A 21,240-nucleotide genomic window follows, 5' to 3' on the forward strand; every position below is an offset into this window, starting at 1 on the left:
TAGATACCATGGTATTATTATTAATATTATGCTAAGTGATCAGTGAAGTGATCTCCTACAGAACCCTGCTGGTTTTTGCATCAGCCCCAGACTCTTTCATTCAACCACTTGAGGATAAACGGAGGCTTCCTGTCCCCTGGCTGCCTGCTAGTTGGCCGCCAGCATGTATCATTTTGCAGTTCTGTATCATGGGATGTTACCCACTGAGATTTTGTAAGTCATCTTCATGATTGATCTTCCTCAGTTCATCATTGTGTTTAGCATTTTCCAGACAGCAGGGAGGGTGTATTTAAGGACTGAAATTAAAATTGGGTAGGAGATATGGTTACAATCAGTGTATAAAGAAGAGTACAGTGAGGGTTTAGTGGTGTCCATTTTGAAGTTTAGAATCAGAGATGTAAAAATGTTTTTCTTCCCTGGTTCATTTTTGATTTTACATTTTCTGTTATTTTCCTCAGTGATTGGGATGTAATGGAAATGCCAAATAATTTCAAGAGTTTTGTAGTCAAGAAACTGTGGTAACAGTCTGAGAGTTTCATTATCAGAATTTGTTCATACCAGCCACAACTCACATCATAAACCACTCATTGGGCTAGTTGTCATGTTCTCTACAAGGTGTCCTATCAGGATGATAAAAGGTAGCAATACATGCAACAGACCCAGTTTAATTCTGTATTCAAACCTGAAGTTACTTTAAGATACAAGAAGAAACCAGAAAGCTGACTCAGTCAGTCTTTCCAGACCTTAAGGTATTTGGGTTTGCCCTAAAGCAGACTGAGAGCCAAAGTCTACAGTGCAAGCCATTTATTTGGGAGATAATCCCAGTAAGCACTTGAGAAGTGAAGGAATGGGAACAGTGAGGCGGGAAAGGAGAAGAGCCAATGTAGGGACATTAGTGAGCTGGTTACTGCTGTGGCTTCTTCTTCTTGCTAGGGACCTTCAGAGAAACTCTGTGAAACATCCCTCAGATCTGTCCCATCAGGGGATGCCCTTGGGCACAGAAGCAGGAGTTAGAGGATTGAGGTAGAAAGCTATTAGCACACCTAAACTGTCTATCAAAGCAGCAGATGCAGCTAGAAATGGACCCAAAGGACATGAGATGGGGCATCACTTGCATTTGCTACAACAGGTGACATGCCTCATGAAATGTCTCTTGTAAAGGCATGCTGAGAATGCAGAATAGTGACACTGAGATTATCCGTGTACACATAAGAAGATGCACACATACTCATCATCTGGTTTACAGAACCGTCATTACTGGACTAGTAAATGGTTTTGGTCTGGACACCACAAGAGGTTTCCAACAACATGGAGCCAATAGTTGAGACCCAGGTAGTGTGTCTTCACATTTCAAATTGAAATTTAATCTGGTAACAATACAGAGAGCTGTGAAGACAGCTCCCCACACAGGCAATACAAGCGGTACTAGAGTCACATTTTTTACTGTAGAGTAGCAGTGGCTAACAGTCAACTGTCATTTCTGGTAACTTTTCAGACTTACTTAAATTCATGACCTTTTCCTCAGATGACTTTAGGATGGCTATTCTCAACAACAGTCTATGAGGAAGTAATGTGTGAAGGAATTCTTTTTATTTCAATCAGTATAGCACTGACTTCAGGTCCTGAATCTCTCTGGAAATGCCAGTGTATTTTTGACATAACAAACTAATTCTGTTTAGGAGTGAGGATTCCAGACTGCTTTTTTACAACAAACCCAAGAATATGCTCTATTTTCATCTACAGAGGAAGATGCAGGGGAAAGATCTATTGAATGAGGGAGGAAAAAAGAGGAAAAGAGGGAGGGAGAAAGGAAGAAGGAAGGAAGGAGGGAGGAGGAAGATTTCTTTACATTACTAAAATTGTAGTAGAAAGGGAGTGAGAGAAGGAAGGAAGGAAGGAAGGAAGGAAGGAGAGAAAGAAAATTTGTCCCACATGTCTCAAAGTATATCAGCACTCATAGAAAGGAAATGTGCTGTGCATTAGGCTGTGTGGTTGTCAACCTGATGCCTTAATGAATTGCTCCTCGGGGTAGGGGTTTAACAAGAGAAAAGCCTTTGTGTTGGGATTTGTTTGTTTGTTACTCTGGATGCTACTACAAATGGAGAAAATAAAACTACAAAAGCGACAAAACAGCCAGAAATATATTTTTAATAGATAAAAAGTAGTTTGCTTATTTTTCCTACCACATTGCCCCTTTTGATGCTAACTGTAGTAACATTTTCTCTTCTAAAGTATTGTGCTGCTTCTGGCAGTCACTGGGCCGTTATTATTGCCTGCATTTGTCATGTCGAACTCTAGTTATTCCTGTGGGATTTTTTCTCTGTCTCCTGCACTAGATTGATAAATTTCAAGTAGCCGCAGTGTCACTTGGAAAACTGCAGAAGGTGCTGTTGCGCTGTGAGGCCAGTGACAAATCACAGTACTGGTACTGTGAAAAAGTCATAGTCAGAGAGCCCGGCACCACAGCGGAGTACGTCTTCACCTGTCAAAGGTAAGATGCTGCACTGTGGATGATGCCGTGTGTGTGTGTGTGTGTGTGTGTGTGTGTGTGAGTGTGTGTGTGTGTGTATCTTTTAGATCACAGATTTGTTTCATTAACTCAGGATTGCACATCATGTATCACTCACTCACTGATTGCTTAAATAAACAATCTTTTGCTAAGCATTGTAAGCAAGACTTATAATTTCTTATTACCACAATGTTCTGTGTGTCACAAAAGACCAAAAGTTTAATACTGGAAATTTTTACATAAATAGAATATTTGTTTAACTGTTGGTTTCTTTACGTTACTAAAATTGTAGTGTTACAACACTTTCATAAAGGAATTAAGTGTGGAGAATTTTATGGAGAAGAACTTTCAGAACGGAATGTAAGAAAGACAAAGATTAAATTCTAGATAAGTTGGACTTTCCCTTGAGCCCCATGAGGATCAGTCCTGAAAGCAGCTCTCTAAATTCCTGACCTGGCCCTTACTGCCCAGGCTTGAGACACAGGTCCCACATATACTTCCTTCTTGAAATCTCCTCATAGAAATCCCATACCTTCTTGCTTAAGAAAATGTCACTGTTTTTCCAAGAAGAAGTGATTCTCCTGCCTCAGCCTCCCAAGTAGCTGGGATTACAGGCGTGTACCACCACGCCCAGCTAATTTTTGTATTTTTAGTAGAGACAGGGTTTCACCATGTTGGCTCTTTACTGAGCCCTGCTATTTCTCAAGAAAATGCTTAGCTTTGGCTAGATGGGCAATCATGTTTATTTTTGCTTGGTCTCTGGTTACAGGGAAGAGGCTGGGACCCAGATTCACGAACTGAGTAGAAGCCCAATCTGTTTGGACATGGGAATGAGAAACTTGGGGTTCCATTTTGCAAATTTGAATCTTCAATATCGAGGGCTGCCTGTAGCCTCTTTTTCCAAATAGGTAATCAACAGGAAATGAGATAACAAAGTACAGGCAAAACAGGGGTAAGGGAAAATTCAGGGGTCTGGATTTGGCCAAGAAAATTGCAGCTTCAAGTACTAAGCAAAAAGCAAAAAATAATGAGGCAATTCACCTAAAAATCCTAAAGGCATGCCACTAAAAACTGCAAACACCCAAGATGAGTGGAGCTGTCTGCAGGTGCACAGGAGCTGTGAGAGCCACAGTGACCCTCTTCTTTTTTGCCTTTTAGCCATTAAATTCAGTCAATTCCTTGTTCAGAGTGTCTGCTTAATTAATCCTTTCTTTCCTCTTACTGCTACCTCTGCCCTGATTGATGCCCTTGGTTCCTCAAGACCAGCTCATCGCAGTCATCTTCCAATTGTCTTCCGTGTCTTTCTTCCCCAGCTTTCCTGCCCACCTTCCAAGCTAGCCCTTCTATGGTACTTACTAGCGTCATTCTGACTTTATCTTTTCTTCTCTGATTTCTCCTTTGTTTTATTTTGAATTCATTTTTTAGTATTTTATTGTATAGTTTTGCCTAAAAAGTTTTCAAGAAAAAATGTGGTGGAAAATAATGTTCTAAAAGCTACATTTTAACCACATCAACCTCCTACTTAAAAACCTTCAGTAATCCCCATTGCCTACCAAAAAAGCAAAACAAAACAGAACTTCCATTCAAGGCTTTACAACATCTGACTCTGTATTTCCCCCTCCAATTTGTTTGTATAGCTGTCCTCTTGCAAGATCTTAGTGAAATTAGACCCCTATCATTAACTAAACAAGTTCTGTTCCACTCTGCTTCTGTCCCCTGGAGTGCTATTCTTCACCCAGGAGGGCCTTTCATTGCTCTGTTCTCCCCATTATAATCCTGTCTATCCTTCAAGTTCCAATTCCAATTTGGCCTGTAGGATGACTTAATTGGCCAAACAAGAAAGAATTTTTCTCTTCTCCCAATGTGTACTCAGAACTTAGCACAGCACAGGCACCCCCATATGATGAGTAACACGTAGCACTAAAGAGGACTTGGGTGTCATTTCCCAGCCTGCTCCCACCCACAGCTCACAGGCATCTCTGGGGCACTGGTGGCAGCTCTGTTTTATTCCACGTATCAGAAGAGGTAGAGAGTGTTACATCCAGCACTTTCATTTTATGTTCTGATATACTTTGTCACATTAATTTAGCTGATTTGTTTAAATATGAAATTTCCTGGTGCATAATTTAGATGCATTCACTGCCACGTTCGTGTCTACACATACATTTCATGTTGTCATCCATCATTTCCTGCACTTCCTATTTTTTTCTTTTTGAGAGGGAATCTTGCTCTGTCACACAGGCTGGAGTGCAATGACTTGATCTCTGCTCACTGCAACCTTTATCTCATGGGTTGAAGCGATTCTCCTGCCTCAGCCTCCCAAGAAGCTGGGATTACAGGCGCATACCACCACGCCCAGCTAATTTTTGTATTTTTAGTACAGACAGTTTCACCATGTTGGCCAGGCTGGTCTCGAACTCCTGACCTCAGGCAATCCACCTGCCTTGACCTCCCAAAATGTTGGGATTACAGACATGAGCCATGATGCCGGGCCCCTGCACTACCTTCCTTTTTGTTTGTGCTGTGCCACCATGGCCTCCTTTGGAAGAAGGAACAGAAGTGATAGCTTAATTATTATAATTTCAATGGGTTGCATCTGAAAGAATTTTAGTTACAAAATATATTGAACAATAAAAAATAATGTAACAGATATGACATATTAAATGCTAGTATTTAATACGCTGCACATAGTAGGTCCTAAAGAAATGGTGGCTAGTGCTCATTCATACAATACCCTGATGAAGAAAATAAGTTGCAAAAATAATTCTTTACTATTCTGTAGCTATAAAGAGATCGGGCAGGTCCTACTTCCCTTATTATTAAGGAAGCAGAAGAGTGTGGCACCAGGAATAGAACTCGGGGCACAGCAGCTTCCTTTCTACTGCAGATTAAGGCCATTCTGAAGCCGCTTATAGTTACTTCTGTGCTCCCAGAGCCTTTTCTGTGCATGTGAGGTCAAGGTGAGTGTCCACAGGGCCTGGAAGGCTGTTCTGAGGGGAAAGGAAAGCCGTGGGTACACGCAGGAGCTGGACTGGACAGTCCTGGGGCGGGGAGTTGGGTAGGGTGTGATGCTGGGTCTGTTCATCGTGGCTAGTTAGTTCTGGGGTGCAGGCGGCCAAAATGCTCAGGTGCACATCACAGAAGAGAAAAGGAAAGAAAATCTCGATTGTGCTCCTTAGAGCTTCCTCACAGAACGAGAATTTACAGCACAGCTGAATTAGGGCAGAGAGAAAGACCACCACATGCTTGTTCCTTTTGTGGGCTTGGGGGAAATGCTTAGGTGAGACACAAAGCAGAGCCGCGGGAGGAGACTGCGTCTGTGCATCACAGAGGCTGCCTGCGAGTGCATGCATCCTCCTTCCTTTTCCCCTCTTCAACTGAACACCCACATCCTTATGCCTTTATTTTATTCTATGCCTGAAGGTATTATTTTTCTGTCTTTTGTACATTTAGTATAGATAGGGGTGTACACCACTAAATTTCTACCATTTACACTGCAGGTTTGGCTATTTGAGGTTTGCAGCAAGCAAAATTTGTATTTGAATAAGGCAGACATTCAACTGACTTTATGAATTAATGCAAATATTTTTGTTTACCATTTGTATTAGCTTCCTGTGGCTGCCATAACAAATTGCCACAGACTTGATAGCACTGAACAACTGAAATGTATCCTTTTGCAGTTCTGGAGGCCAGTGATCCACAGTCCTGGTGTCATCGGGCCTCACTGTCTCTGAAGGCCTGGGAAACAGGTCCTCCTCACCCTCCCAGCTTCTGCTGGGTTCTGACCATCCCTGGCTTTCCCTGGCTTCCAACTGCATTGCTTCGGCCTCTGCTCCATTGTCACGTGGTTATATTCCTTTGTGTGTCTGTGTTTCTTGCGTTTTTGTAAGGACACTGTAGTCACTGGACGAGGCCCATCTTACTCCAGTATGGCCTCATCTTTACTAATTACGTCGGTAAAAACCCTATTTCCAAACAAGGTCATGTTCTGAGGTTCTAGGTGGCCATGAATTTCGGAGGAACACTATTTAATCCAGTATACTTTCTGAGTGGATTCTGTAATGTACTGTTTAGTATTAAATTAGGGAATCTCCAGATTTTTCTGTTACCAAACTTGAAATATTGTGTACATGTGTGTATATATATGAGCCTTGACTTTAATGTGAGATCATTAAAAATAAGTTAGCATCTACCTTTTGATAGAAACAATGCCATTTACAATATATATTTGATAACCTACTTGGCCTAGGAGGGCCTGGAGACAAGGAGTGCCAAAAGTCTCTCAGTGTTTCCTTCCATCACTCCTGACTGGTTTGAAAAATGACATTTACATGAGCTTGCAGAAGCAAATTATTTAAAATAAAGGCCCTACCTAGGGAAATTCTAAATAGAAAGAGAATTTATAGATGCAGAAATCGAAAAGTTAAATGCAAATAATTACGAATACCTGATATTTTTAAAACAATCTAACTTGACTTGTCAAGGCAGGGGAGCATGACCAGCTTTGTCCTCCCAAAACCAAATTGTGGTCAGATGGTGGAGTGACCCTGAGGCACACTCACCTGAGTTGTAAGGACGAGCTGCTGCACAGCATTCCGTAGAGTTGACATTGCAGCTAACACCTTTCAAGTGTTCCCATCTCATTTCTATTCAGGATTCTTGACTTTTAATTTTTTTTTTTTTTTTTTTTTTTGAGAAACGTTGAGATTATTTCCTTTGTGCAAAGTGTAAGAAAAGAAGACTTTAAAAGCTTTCCACTACGGAAAGAACAGTCTATCGTCAAATCCCGAATACCTGTGGTAGGTGGAGTTCTGCCTCCACTTCAGACCCACACCCTTTTCACAGCCCTCAGCACTTTCTTACTAATTGTTGAAAAAAAAGAGTCTGTTGTTCCACTGAAAAAATCATGGGAGGCAGGCCTTCCGGCAAGCCAAACTAAAGGCCTTGCATGCATCCTTGAGATCACACTCTGGGGGAACTCTTGCAGCCAAAAACTGGCCTTGGCCACACGCAGGCCCACAGCTCAGCCAAGGCCTAGCAAACTCGTTCTTCTCTGCTCCTCACTGGCCTTCACACCAGATCTGAGTTTACCTAACTCTTGGCCATTCCCTGGTGCCTGGAGCCCTGTAGGCTTTCATGGGTATATTTACTGGTGAGTTGACAAAAGATGTGTCCCCTCTCCCAGGAGATCTTTCCTGAAGCCACAGGTTGGGAAACTAATTTTCCTGTACACCTTTCACAAGGCATGTGACATTAACTCACATTTGCTACATTATATTATGTGTGTGTGTTCATGTGTCTATCCTACTTCTCTAGCCCAGTACACTTTTCCTCAAGGTTGGGCTGATGTCTTATATTTTTACTTTCAGCTCATATCATTGTTTCTGAAATAGAATAGGTTAAATTTACATGTGCAATAAATTAAACCAAAGTGCATGTATTAATCAAGACACTATAAGCCCAAATGGAAATCATATTAAAGGACAGATTTGGAATTAGGACACAAAATTTAAAAGGTTCAATTGTATCTTAACTTTACTAAGACATATATAAACAAAATTGCCACTTAATTCTCATTTTTAAGTGTTAATGATAACAAAGAGCCAACGAGTGATTCTTAGAATTACCATGAGTTAAAAAAAAAAAAAAAAAGCCATGTCCCACTGGTATAGATTTTTAAGCAAAACGTGATTCATTTGTCTCAGGATCTCAGTCTTGAAAGCTGAAGGGCTAGTTGACCAATCACAACCACAAGGGGGCTCCTCCTTGACAGCCTGTCAGAGAGGGGAGTTTTTGCTTCTGTCACTGCAGCCTCACACACCAGGAGGGCCACATCTCCATGCATGAGATTCTTAAGTGGAAGCAAGGCTGAAAAATCGCCCCTCTACCATCCCATTGTTATAATTGCTTAATCGTCTTGTGGCAACTCTTGTGGTTATTCCAAGAAAATCGAACACGATGCACATGCTCTTAGGAGGTTGTATCAAGGCCTTCAGTGTCCGCAGGACAAATACGTAGAACATAGTAGGTGCTCAGGAATTGTGTGCTAAATTAGTGAGTTGGTGAGTAAATCACGAGCTGAGTGTATCATTTGTGGAGAGGGTCAGGAAAAGAAGCAGGGGCAGCCCTGTTTGAACAGCATCCTTCTTCTGTGTAAGTACAGTTGACAAGAGAACTTTTACACCTAGGCCAGTTCTGTCTGAAGGTGTTAGTTTGTGGTGAATTAAAAATGAATTATCCCCCTACCTTGGCCATTTACCTTTCTAGGCTTTTCTTCCAGTTCTCCCCAGTAGAGTACATTTTGCTTCTGTCCCTAGACATTCTCCAGGGATATTGCTAGCCTTTTCCCTCACTTGTTTTAGCTCATTTTAATCTTTCTTCTGCTTATTGAAATTCTTATCCCTCAGACCCAGGATAAAATGTTATTCCATGCCATAAAGCTTTCTCTGCTTGCCCAGCCAGAAGTGTGCTCATCCTTACCCTCTTCAAATTCCTCCAGGGCTTGACGTAGACCTCTGTGCAGTGCTTGCTACCTAATGTCATCCACTGCCATCGTTTGTGAACACATTTGTCTCAGGTACCAGATGATATGCTTCTTAAGGGTAGGGTCTCATACATTTATCTTTATTGTTCAGTATGGTTTCTTGTACCAAATATGGATTTAGCAAATATTTGTAGATAGGAATGGGGAAAGGAAGGGAGGGAGGTAGAGGAGTAAGGATGATGGATAGAAAACATAATGGAATCCCAAGTTGGAAGAAACCTTAGAGGTCACCTAATCTTTGCATGAGTTCCCTCTGTAACATACTCAGATATCTCATTACAAATAATTTATGCATTTATTTATTTTCAAAATAATTCAGCCTGTGTACAAATGGTTTTATTTTCCCTTTCTGGGAAAAGGGGGGAGATAATAAATGATATAGATAAAAAAGATGTTGAAATTTTGATAAAGTACAGAAATGTAAAATACAATTTTTATAGGGAGAAGGGAATAATAAAAATTATGAGGCAGTGAGCAATCATTAAACTTTACTGATTTTTTTTTCCTGAAAGAGGCCACTATTAATCATTTCTTGCTATTCTGAGCATGTATTTGTGCTGCTGCAGATTTCTGTGCTCTTCTTTGTCAGTTTACGCCATTCTTTGGTGCGAAAGTGACAAGTAGTGACAGTGGGAAACTGACAGAATGAGGTGCAGGGATGAGTCTTGCTCATTTTTTTGGGATGGGACAGAGACATAGAATCTTCAAATATTTCTTCCGCCATTTTCAATGTGAATGCATGCCAAATCTAAAATATATCTCAGGCTAAATATATTCTGTACTACTCCTTACCTTGTTATGCATCTTCCCCCAGCAAAACACACTACATGTTTTAGGGCAGGAGCACCCCAACACATTCCATAGTTGCCTAATCTTAAAAGACTAAGAGATTGTTTTCCCTTGGCCTGTGTTTCCTAGCTAGGACAGTGAAAGGGAGCCTCTTGGTGACCTAGGGCTTTAGGCATTCTTTAGCTGATGGCTGCAGAGAATGGATAGTGTTCTTGGCCAAGCAACCTTCTCCTGCTGGCTTTTTACTCCACTCCTTTAGTGTCATCATTGCACCTCTCAAGCCACACTGCTCCAATTCTCCCATTTATTCACTGGCTTTGGGGGAATTTCCTTGTCCTAATGCAAGAACTTGCTACACTATCCAAGGCCCACTGTTGTATGGCACATCTGAGCAAAGTAGGATGGTTGTTGGTTGACTGACAGTCACCCCAAATATATTTTCTGTAACACCATCTATGTACAAGGCACTGTGTTTGGCAGTCAGAAAATGCAGCAGTAACTGTTTTACCATCATACATTTATGTACATTTAATTCTGTATCCTTTGTGTAGGTACTGTTGGTAGCAAATGTGAGTTAATGTCACATGCCTTGTGAAAGGTGTACAGGAAAATTAGTTTCCCAATCTGTGGCTTCAGGAAAGATCTCCTGGGAGAGGGGACACATCTTTTGTCAACTCACCAGTAAATATACCCATGAAAGCCTACAGGGCTCCAGGCACCAGGGAATGGCCAAGAGTTAGGTAAACTCGGATACAACAGCACCAGCTGAGAACACAGTGAAGGCCAGTGAGGAGCAGAGAAGAACGTGTTTGCTAGGCCCTGGCTGAGCTGTGGGCCTGCCGTGTGGTGCTATCAGTCCTATAGCTCAGAATCTAAGTTCCTTGACATTCTCAGATCCTTCAGTAACCCACACACAACCCCTACCCCTACCCCGTCTTGTCCAGCAGCCTCCTGTGCGTCAGCCATATGGAATCTCACTGGACTCTGTACCTTTGCTAGTGCTGTTATCTCTTTCTACGGTGCCCTTCCTGATCTACTTATTGTCCAACCTTCAGCTCAAGTATCACCTCTTTGTTGAATTTTTTTGTTCTTCGTTCCTTTACACTTCCCCATTCCTGTCGTTGAGTTGGTCAATCTCTTTTTCTGCTCCTGTAACATCTGTATTTAAGTCACTCACCACACTTTGTTACTTTTATATCTTTACACATCTGTTTACTTCTTTTACACTGGAAGCTCCTCAGGTCAGGCTTCTTCTCTCTTTTGTTCTTCTTGTAGCCCCAGCACTTAGGAAAATGCCTGCACACACAGGGCACTTCCTAAGTATCTATTGAATGGATAGATGGAAGGATGGAAGGAATGAGAGTATGTGTAAGTGTGTGGGATAGCAATAACCATGGTTTTTGTGGTATAATAATAAAATTGATATACCATGTAATACTACAAAAAAATGCTTATACTTGACTTTTCATTTCAGCTTCACAACAGTGCTATGAGGCAAGTAATTTAGTCAAAGAAAGTAAGCTTCAAGAGGGTGAGATCAGAAAGCTAGTAAATGGTAAAGCTGCTTTTCTGAGTCCAGTCTTTTTACGTGGTTTAGGGGAAAGCTGCCAGGATTAGCTGTTAGCTCACCCTAAGGGTGTTTTCCAACATGGTAATATTTTTACCAGTGTTTATGATAATATTGTTTTTGCAGACACTGAGAAAGCGATTTTAGAGGAAGCCAGGTGAAAGCAAGACAGAAACTCTCACAGAGGAGATATTAAAATAGGGAGTCTATCTTTTCTGTGCCAAGTTTCCCTGCAACCAATGTACAGGCCATACTTTCTAGACTGGCCGAGGTACCACGCTCAAAATCTTAAACCCATTCCTGCCCTTTGCTCCAGCTTGGGACTGGGAGTGCTCTGCTGGAGCCCCGTTACTTTTACAGGTGATAGTGAGAGAGGACTGACAAACCTGGAGAGGTGGGTGGTTAGCAGGGTTAGCAACATATCGATTTCCTTCTTCGTGCTACAGGTATGATACCATTCTTAGTGGTATGATGAGTATGTAATAGGATGGATTGTGTTTAACTATATACAAAGTAATTTTATAGTTAACATTTAGTGTGCAAAATTAGTGCAGAATCAACTTTATTCTAAAATAGAGAAAATCAGAAACTAATTTTGTCTTTTTTCTCTTCTCACTTCCTTTCTCTCTCTCCCTCTCTCTCTCTCTTTTTTCTCAGATGGCTTCCTTTCATGTCTCAGGGCATAATTCATTCAGAAATTGAACTTCATCTTCAAGGTGAGGATTAATGAAACCATCAGTAGAAGAAAGTACAAGTTGATTTTCTTACATCTGGATATCATGGAACAATATTCCCCAGTTTTCCTCAGAACATCCCTTTGATCATTTATCTTGTATTGTTGGATTTATAGTGCTCCTTACAGTAAAAATAAAAACATATGTAAAGCTGTGTCTTAGAATTGTTATATGCCCTACTTAAAGTTAAAAATCAACATAGGGTTTGCCACTGTTAAAGAGTTAAACTCACGTTTCTTCTTTTCCCACTTACAATGTCATCAGACAGATCTATTATTAACTGCACTTCACTTTTATCTTTGCAGAAATGCAAATAAATCATCAACCTAAAATACAAGAGGAAGCAAATGGTAAATGTTGTTGCTACGTTTCATCTTTTAATCATCTGCAATAATCCATTTCTGTTTCAAGATTACCAACCTTACACATTTTTTATAGTACATTCTTATTGAGTTTAACTATTTATTGAAAAATACTTAAAATGAACACAGGAATAAGCATTAAATTATAGTTGATTTATGAAGAGACTAACAGCAACTTTAGCCCCAAATGCTTTTTTTCTTTAATGCTTCCCTTCAATAATTTTAATATATGGGGAAAATAATTATTTTCCAAATGGTTAAATTATATTAATTTCTTTTAATTGTACTTTTAAAAAGCTTATTTGCATATTTTTCTTAGTTTTCTTTTAAAGTCTTTTGTAATTATCTTTTTCTATTAGATCCTCTTTAAATCAATCTGTAATTATAGTATTAATATGTTACATTTTAAAGTTGATCTGAATGAAATGGATAAATACTGTTGACTAATATGCATACCAGGTTAACACATCTCTATGTTTTTGAAAATGGGTGTACTTTGTACAGTAGTTTGAAACTAGTCAAAAGTTAGTGCTAACATTTTATTCATGAAATCCTGTTATGATGAAGATGGCTACTGAGACATAAACAGTTCAAGCTAAAATTAGCATTTTCATCTATTTCTATTAGAAATTGTGTTTCGGTTTAGTTTTTGTTATTTATTTTATAAGGAAAAGTCTGTTCATATGTCAGCCTCTTACTTAGTATGGTTCATAATTTTACTAATGTTCCAGAATTTCTTAATAATTTTAAGGGACCTCAAGGGGTCTGTGTCTTACAATAAATCATCAAGTAATAAGGCTTGAAATGACATTCTAAGTAGAAAAATTATCCATTAATACCAGAACTTGGTGGGGCATATGTGGTTGTAATAAAGGCTAATAGTTTTAAAATGAAGGCTATAATTAAGGCTGATGTCAGAAGTCCTTTGTTTGTGATGTAGGCCATGTAATCAACATCAGTGATGTCAAACATGAAGTTGCCATGTACAAGGAAGGTGTGTTGAGCTAGGACTCCGTTAGATATACTTCATCAAATGCAATTTGATTAAAATAAGCTATTTTAGAATACTTGCTTATAATTAATTATTTCTGTTGTCTTAATTTTTATAGTTGAAAAGTGGATTAGTCAAAGACTAATGAGTTTAGTTAGTTCATGAGGCACTGTCATTGTGAATGGTCCTCTGTTATTTCATTTTTAAATTCTGAAGAATGCAACCTTTAATATTTCTTAGGATATGATTCTGGAAATACATTAGTGGTCTCATAGTTATGTGAATGGGCTAATTTATGGCATGGAAAGAACCTTGAGAGGTTAAGCAGTATAACCTACTGAGGCAGTGTTACATCGTGGTTAAGAGTGTTGAAAAGCAAACATGAGTCTTAGATTTTGAAAGTAAATGAAGCACATGTATGTCATTTATACCTTTCTATGTAGCTTCAGAGGGAAGAAAGTAGACCAAAATGCTATTTAAAGGAGAAAAGGAAAAAGAAGGACTCAATCAAGATAATTTTTCTTTCATTTTGAGGTGATTAACACTAAATACAATTATGCACCATTACTAACTCCTAGCCATGTTTAATGAATTCCCACAATCATCTAGGACATGTTTTCTAAACCTTGACACCTTATGTAATCCTAAATATTTGTAATTCATATAGGTAAAATCATTCTTCATAGCAAAACTAACTACATTACTGAGTTAGACTGAACTTGTTTATGAGAGAATATTTTCAGTATCCATTGCTGGATTGAATTTCCTCATTGTTCTCAGGGCCTTCAGCATATTGCTCTTATATCCAGCCACTATGCTAAACTCTCTCATTATTTCCAATAAATTTTATTAATTCTATAATAAAAAAATTTTAATTATAATTCTAAGAAATTTTTTCAAGATACAATTTGAATGATCCATGAAGGCCCTATCATATGTGAATAATGACACCTTTCCTTGTCCTAATATGCATCTAGATCCCTGGTACAACATGAAATAGAAGCAGTGATGGTAACATTAATAGTGAATGTGTATATTATTTGTTGTGTAGTCTAAGTGTTCCAGATAAATGTATATATTTCATCTTCACGATAACCCTATGGGGTAGGTTGTATCGTTATTCCTCTTCACAGGTGATGAAACTAAAAGACAGAGAGGTTTTTATAACTTGCCTAAAGTCACACAAACAGATTTAGAATTTGAATGCAAGTGGTTAGACTTCAGAGGTTGTACTGTTCTTGCTTTAGAGGAACTGAGTTTCACTGCCCACTGCCCCCAGTCACTAAAAATGTGTTCATGAGAGAGTATTTATCTTCTGTATTTTTGGATTCATTTTGTTATATATATATTTTAACTTATTAAGCTAGATTTAGCTTTCAGCCTTGTTTCTGATCCAAGTGAAAGGATGTTTTTAAGTGTTAGGGGAGATTATTACTGGTATTATATTTTATATTACTCTTTTTTCACCCAAGACCTTTGTGGGGACAGGTTGGGTTTTTGCTAAGCTCCTTTACCACCACTTATATGGAGCCCAACTTTTCACTAAGGGTGTATCCCCTTTGGCTTACTTCAAAAGTCTCAGGTCCAGCTCCCACCCTTGTGTGGCCATCACTGCTTATTCTCCTGGCTTGGAGTGTTGGCATCCATCACACCTGCAGTCCTAGCCTTCTTGTTTGCTGAGTGCATACCACTCACTTTCAGCTAGTGACCCCTTTTATTATTATTATTAATATGCAGTGGATAATTTTTCTTATTTCCTTGAGATTAGAATAATGTACTAAAAACAATTTTTTTTTGTAATTTATCCAGAATCTCATTGTATTATAGTGAAATGGCTTTTAAAATACCATCTCAGGGCCAGGCACGAAGGCTCGTGCCTGTAATTCCAGCACTTTGGGAGGCTGAGGCAGGTGGATCACTTGAGGTCAGGAGTTTGAGACCAGCCTGGCCAACATGGTGAAACCCAGTCTCTACTAAAAATACCAAAATTAGCTGGGTGTGGTAGCACACACCTGTAATCCCACCTACTAGGGAGGCTGAGGCAGGAATATTGCTTGAACCCAGCGGGCAGGAGGTTGCAGTGAGCTGAGATAGTGCCACTGCACTCCATCCAGCCTGGGCAACAGAGCAAGACCCGTCTCAAAAAAAGGAAGAAAGAAAATACCATCTCAGGAAACTGTGGCTCAGAAGTGTAAGAACTTTGTCTTCAGTCAAGCAGTTAGTAAATGCAAGAACCGATATTGGAACTAGCTCTTAACTGTTATACAAAATGGTTTCATTTTAATGACTCAGCTTCCTATGTGCACTCAAGGATTTCTGACTTGAGCGATTTAAAAATCCTTCGAGCACTTACTTATTTATAGGCAATGCCAACTCTTTGTAGTATGATCATTAACAATGTGGTGGATTATCTGTGGTAAAGATTATTAAAAGGTTTTTTCTCTCTTCTCGATTCTGTTGCCTATACATGCTTGGCTGGCCTCACTGTCCAAATAGTGTCTGCTCAAAGAAAGAAAATTAAATTTAATGATTAGTCTCAGCTAAACATGATTAAGAACATAACACATTCTATGACATCATCATGCATTCTGAATCAACTATAGATGGCTCTGTATTGCCTTCCTCTCTGATCCTTCAGGGTACCATTTCCTGTGGTGGTGTGGATAATAACAAGGTGGCAGCCTACCTCCTGTGTAGGAGCCTTCTGCCTGTGGTGTCAGCCTCATTTCCTGCGTATGAAGACACGCTGTGTTACCGGGGAGCTTGGGCAGGCCTCAGGAATCATTGTTTCAGATGAGTGTGCATAATTTGTGAAGCTGAGATGCCAGAGGAACCATTTTCAGGACTGCTTTGTCAGTCCCAACATCTAGAGCCTGAAACTAGGTTAACAAATTCCAGCAGGGCTAAGTGGGAAAAGAGAGGTCTACCTGTGAACAAGTTTAGAATCAAAAGGAGAGAGGGTGAGCTGAGAGGAATTCTCCTAGCAGAGGCCAGATGTTGCCGTTACTTACTGTTTGGTGCCTAAAACCTTTGGCATGGGCATGCCAGGAAGCATTAAGTGAGCAACCAGGAAGACAATGCTACCCATGCCCTGGCTTGGCTTTAGCTTCATTTGCTCTCTACATTACATAGCTAGTGTTTAGCTTTTGTTTGATTCTAGAACCTTGATTCACACCCTTTTTTGGTTTGAGACAAAATACTCATAACTCAACATAGCAGTGGAACGGAATGGATTTGACACTGAAACAGTAATATGTTACTCTCAGCATCTTAAAATATCTCACAGCCATGCAGAAGCATCACCATCAGAAGCCTACTCCTCAACCACTTTGTGTTTATAAATAATACGTAGAAAGCGTAGGATGGTTTGGGGTGAAATAGACTTACTCAATCAGGGTGTGTCTTATTAATCTGAAGCAAGTTTTCTAAACCTTGGGACTACTGACATTTCAGTTTGGATAATTTTTTGTTGTGGGGGACTCATAAATATCACAGGATGTTTAGCAGCTTTCCTGGGTTCTACTCACTCACTGGATGGCAACAGCACACACCTAGTTGTGATGACAAAAGAAAAAAAAGTATATATATATATATATATATCTCCAGACAGCAACAAACGTCCCCAAGGGGCAAACTCACACACAATTGAGAACTGCTGACCTAGAAAATAGTGGTTCTGCTGGAAAAGTGTGCAGAGAGGTATGGAGACAGAAAAGTCTGGGAAGGAGAATGTGGGAGACTGTTTGCTAAAAATGTCTGCAACTACAGCATTTTCTGTGCTCTTCTGAACTCATCAAAAGGTGGACTCAGCCTGGGCAGACGTTTGAAACTGCCTTGACTAATTGTGCAAAGCAGAAATGATACTAAGTGACATTTTTGCTGTACACTATTAGGTCAAAAGATGATACCACTCCTGTGTGGCTCACTTTCTGGGAATGTTAGTCTTTGGAATCCAGCCACTGTCCTGTGAGAAAGCCTGGACCACATGGAGAAGTCTGCATGGAAAGGAACAAAGGCCATTGCTTTGACCCCTGGCTGTGCTTGCAGCCAGCACTGCCTTGCCAGTCACATTAAGAGAGCTATCTTGGAAGCAAATCCTCCTGGCCGCAGTTGAACTGCCCCAGTTGATACTATGTGGAGCAGAGATAATCCATGCCAAGCCTGAACCAAGCTGTAGTTTCAATGGCATAAGAAGTGACTGTCATTGTTTTGTGCCATTAAGTTTTAGGATGGTTTGTTATGCAGGAATAGATAATGAGAGCAGTAGAATTGGTAGTGGATAGGCTCACATAGACCTGCATACGTAGGCCAAGACTTGGATTCTAAATATATTGAGAATCATGAATTGCTCTCCTAATGATCAGTATACAGTAATGTGGGTCTGAAAGTAGATTTGAACCTAGTAGATTGCTTAGGATGTTGGGACACAACGCACTCAGGAATTGTTAGCAAATGCAGTCAGCCTTCTGTATCTGCAGGTCCTATATCCCCAGATTCCATCAACCACAGATTGAAAAGTTCCAGAAAAAACCCAAACAATAAAAAATAATAATATAACAACAGAAAGTAATACACATTTAAGAAATATTAACAACTATTTATATAGCATTTATACTGTATTATAAGTAATCTAAAGATTCAATGTATATGGGAGGATGTGCGTAGGTTATATGCAAATATTGTGCCATTTTGTTGTTTTTGTTTGGTTAGTTTATCTTTTAGAGACAGGGTTTTGCTCTGTCACCTAGGCTGGAGTACAGTGGAATGATCATAGCTCACTGCAGCCTTGACCTCTTGGCCTCAAGGGATCCTCTTGCTTCTGCTTCCTGTGTAGCTGGGACACAGGCATATGCCACCGTGCCCAGCTAATTTTTCAAAAAAAATTTTGTGGAGACAAGGTCTCACTGTATTGCCCAGGCTGGGCTTGATCCTCCCACCTTGGCCTGCCAAAGCACTGGGATTATGATGTGAGCTACTATTCTTGGCCAACTATGCCATTTTCTATAAGGAGCATGAGCATCTTTGCATTTTGATATGAGGGGAGTCCTGGACCTAATCTCCCTGAAACACCGAGGGATGACTGTAGTCAAAGGAAGGCAAGTCAAGGCTTCCATGTAAGCCAAGATAAGGTGGGTGATTAAAGAGGCAATGGGATGTGGAAGAGGTTTGGCAGGAAGTATCACGGACACGCTGAAAGGGAATTTGGTGGAAATGCCAAGGCTGAGCTGTTAGAATCCAGTCAAAATGGTCGCAGGGAACCTAGGGCACCTGGCAAGAATTGGATATTTAACTGTCACACTCTCCTCCCTGTTAGGGGTCAAGATTTGAGGTGCAGTTGAATGTACTAAATAGAGAGGCATGGGATGCATGGTCAACTGCACTGAAGTATAATTGTCCTACCTGAATCGTGATACAACAAGCTGCCACATGCAGGAGGCTGCTGAGTGTTCTGATTAGCAGCACAGATTCTGAATCCTGACTGCACCACTTACTCACTGCATGGCTTGGGAAATCACTGTATTTCTTTGTACCTTGGTTTCTTTCCTATAAAATGTAGGTAATAGTAGAAACTTTTAGAATTATTGTGAGAATTAAATAATATCCATAAAGCACCTTGCCAGAGCCTAGTACATCTTATGTATCCAGAAAACATTAGCTTTTAAACTGTATTTTTCACTTGTGTCTTGAGCACTGCGGCTGCAGTCTCACTGTGCACGTGTTTGTACGACAGCAAGCACTTCCCACCCTGTCGGCTGACTCTGTCACTCTTCTTGGTCTTCTCTATTCAGCCCTGTAAAGTAGAGTGTCCTTTACTCCATCATACAATTATAGGTGGTAAATAATCACAGGAATAACAAGAGATTCATCCTAGACCAATATCAAGATAAAATAGGTAACAGATTCATTTCTGATAATATTTTATGGTTGTTTTCTGGACTTAAAGTGGAGAAAACTGAGCACTGTTTGAAACCATTTTATTATAGGAAGCATAACTGTTTCTAATTCTGTGTCAAATTTGTCCCAACTCCTGTGGTAGTCAGCACAGAATTTCTCTATTGCTTTACATGTATAATAGGATTAATGATATTTGTCTCTTGAAAGAATAAAAATATTTGTAAAGCACTTAAAAATTCAAAAAAAATCTCATGATCCTTTTATGAGGTTGTATATTGAAGGACTAGTGAATTTATATACATAAAATTATTTGGAGATAAAATTAATAAAAATTAGAATAAAGTAATCTGTCTTGTTTACAGTACCTTTGCTAAATCTCATTTAAATATATTTACATGACCTTGAAAATGTGGATCATACAAGGTCAATATTTGTTTCCATTATCTTTGTGCTAATAAGATCAATTATGAGGCAAATAACAATGTCCTTGTCCTTTGTATGAAAAATGACACTAATGACACATCATCAGAAGGACTTGTTTTTTGTTAATTAAAAATATATATTGTGCTGAAACAATCTTAATAGTATCTTGAATATCCTTCAAGATATTCAAAACGTTGGGGCAAAACGTTGGGAAGGAAACATTTCAAAATACATTTTAATGTATCCTAAAATGTTTTATAAATCACTTATTCATTTTTTGAAAGACTATTATGTGCTAAGTATTATACTAGGCACTGGGAATACAGAGACATTTAAGGCCAAAATTTGCCCTTCAGGGACTTACAGTCTGCGTGGGAGTGTCCAGATTTGTCAAGGCACCTGTTTGCACGTCCAAAGATTGAAGTGTGCCAGGGTCCAGTATAGGCATGAGAGGGAGGGTGGTTCATTCTGGTTACAGGGAGGATGTTTGCTAATGCTTCTTAGAGAAGGTGACCTTTGAAGTAAGATGTTCACCAGATAAGAGAAGAGAGAGGTGAAAGAGAGGACATTTTGGCTGAAAGATTTTAGTCCAAGTCCTGGAGGAAGAAAGGAGGCTTTCGGGATAGCTGAAGGTTGGCACAGGGAATGTCACTGTGTGAGAGGGAGGCTGTAGAGGGGCCAGTGGCTACTTGGAGGTGGGTGTTATGGGCAGTGGGTATCAATATTATAAAAAGAGCTAGATTAAACATTTAACAGGCATACCAACCTATATGTAATGTTACATCGGCATGGATGTAATGATAGAGAAAGTTTTATTTATTCTGACCTCTCCTTACCACCTAAAATCTGGGGGATTCTCACAGGGCTTTTTTGGGGGTGGATCTATTCAACTTTTGAGCTTTATCCCCCAAGTCACCTGCAGTTCTCCTCCATTATTTCCCTGCCACAACACTCAGCTTCTCCAAGTAAGAGCCAAACAAATATTTCATGCACAGGGCTCTTGGTCTTTTCGGGCTGTCTCAATCTACCCCTGATTATTATAGACAGGGAAGTGAGAGGCTGAAGTCTGCAGAGAGACTAGGTTTTTTTGCTTTCACTGAATCTTCTTATGTCCTACTCTGTCAGGGTAAGAGTCATGCGACCACGTTTGCTGTCCAGTGAAGCAAACAGACTGTCCTATCGTTTTGATGATTGCACTGCAGCGACTTAAGCAGATGTGTGTTAGTATGCCCAACTACTAATTGCATTTAAAAGCTTAATTTACATGCACCCTGTCTGCATTTCTTTGAGTATTCAGTGGGTAGTTGCCAAGTAACTGAAAACGTGTCTAGACACAGATGTTTCTATATTCAACAACAGGGTTAATTTTCTGAACTACGAAGTCAAATGTATGTAACCCCTGTAACAGAATACGCAGAATTAGGTA

General features: G+C 39.8%; 1 protein-coding gene across 1 annotated transcript in view; it reads left to right on the forward strand.

Moving 5' to 3' along the window:
• RP1 (RP1 axonemal microtubule associated) overlaps window positions 1–21,240 on the forward strand; it is a 306,195-nt gene that overhangs the window by 182,535 nt on the left and 102,420 nt on the right. Inside the window, exons 22-24 of the mRNA XM_064384191.1 lie at window positions 2,337–2,491; window positions 12,067–12,125; window positions 12,449–12,493. Coding sequence (XP_064240261.1) covers window positions 2,337–2,491; window positions 12,067–12,125; window positions 12,449–12,493 — 259 coding nt within the window. The remainder of the gene's footprint in view (window positions 1–2,336; window positions 2,492–12,066; window positions 12,126–12,448; window positions 12,494–21,240) is intronic.

Source organism: Aotus nancymaae, unplaced genomic scaffold (genome assembly GCF_030222135.1).
Source record: "Aotus nancymaae isolate 86718 unplaced genomic scaffold, 86718_ANA_hifiasm-v0.15.2.pri h1tg000036l, whole genome shotgun sequence".
NCBI lineage: Eukaryota > Metazoa > Chordata > Mammalia > Primates > Aotidae > Aotus > Aotus nancymaae.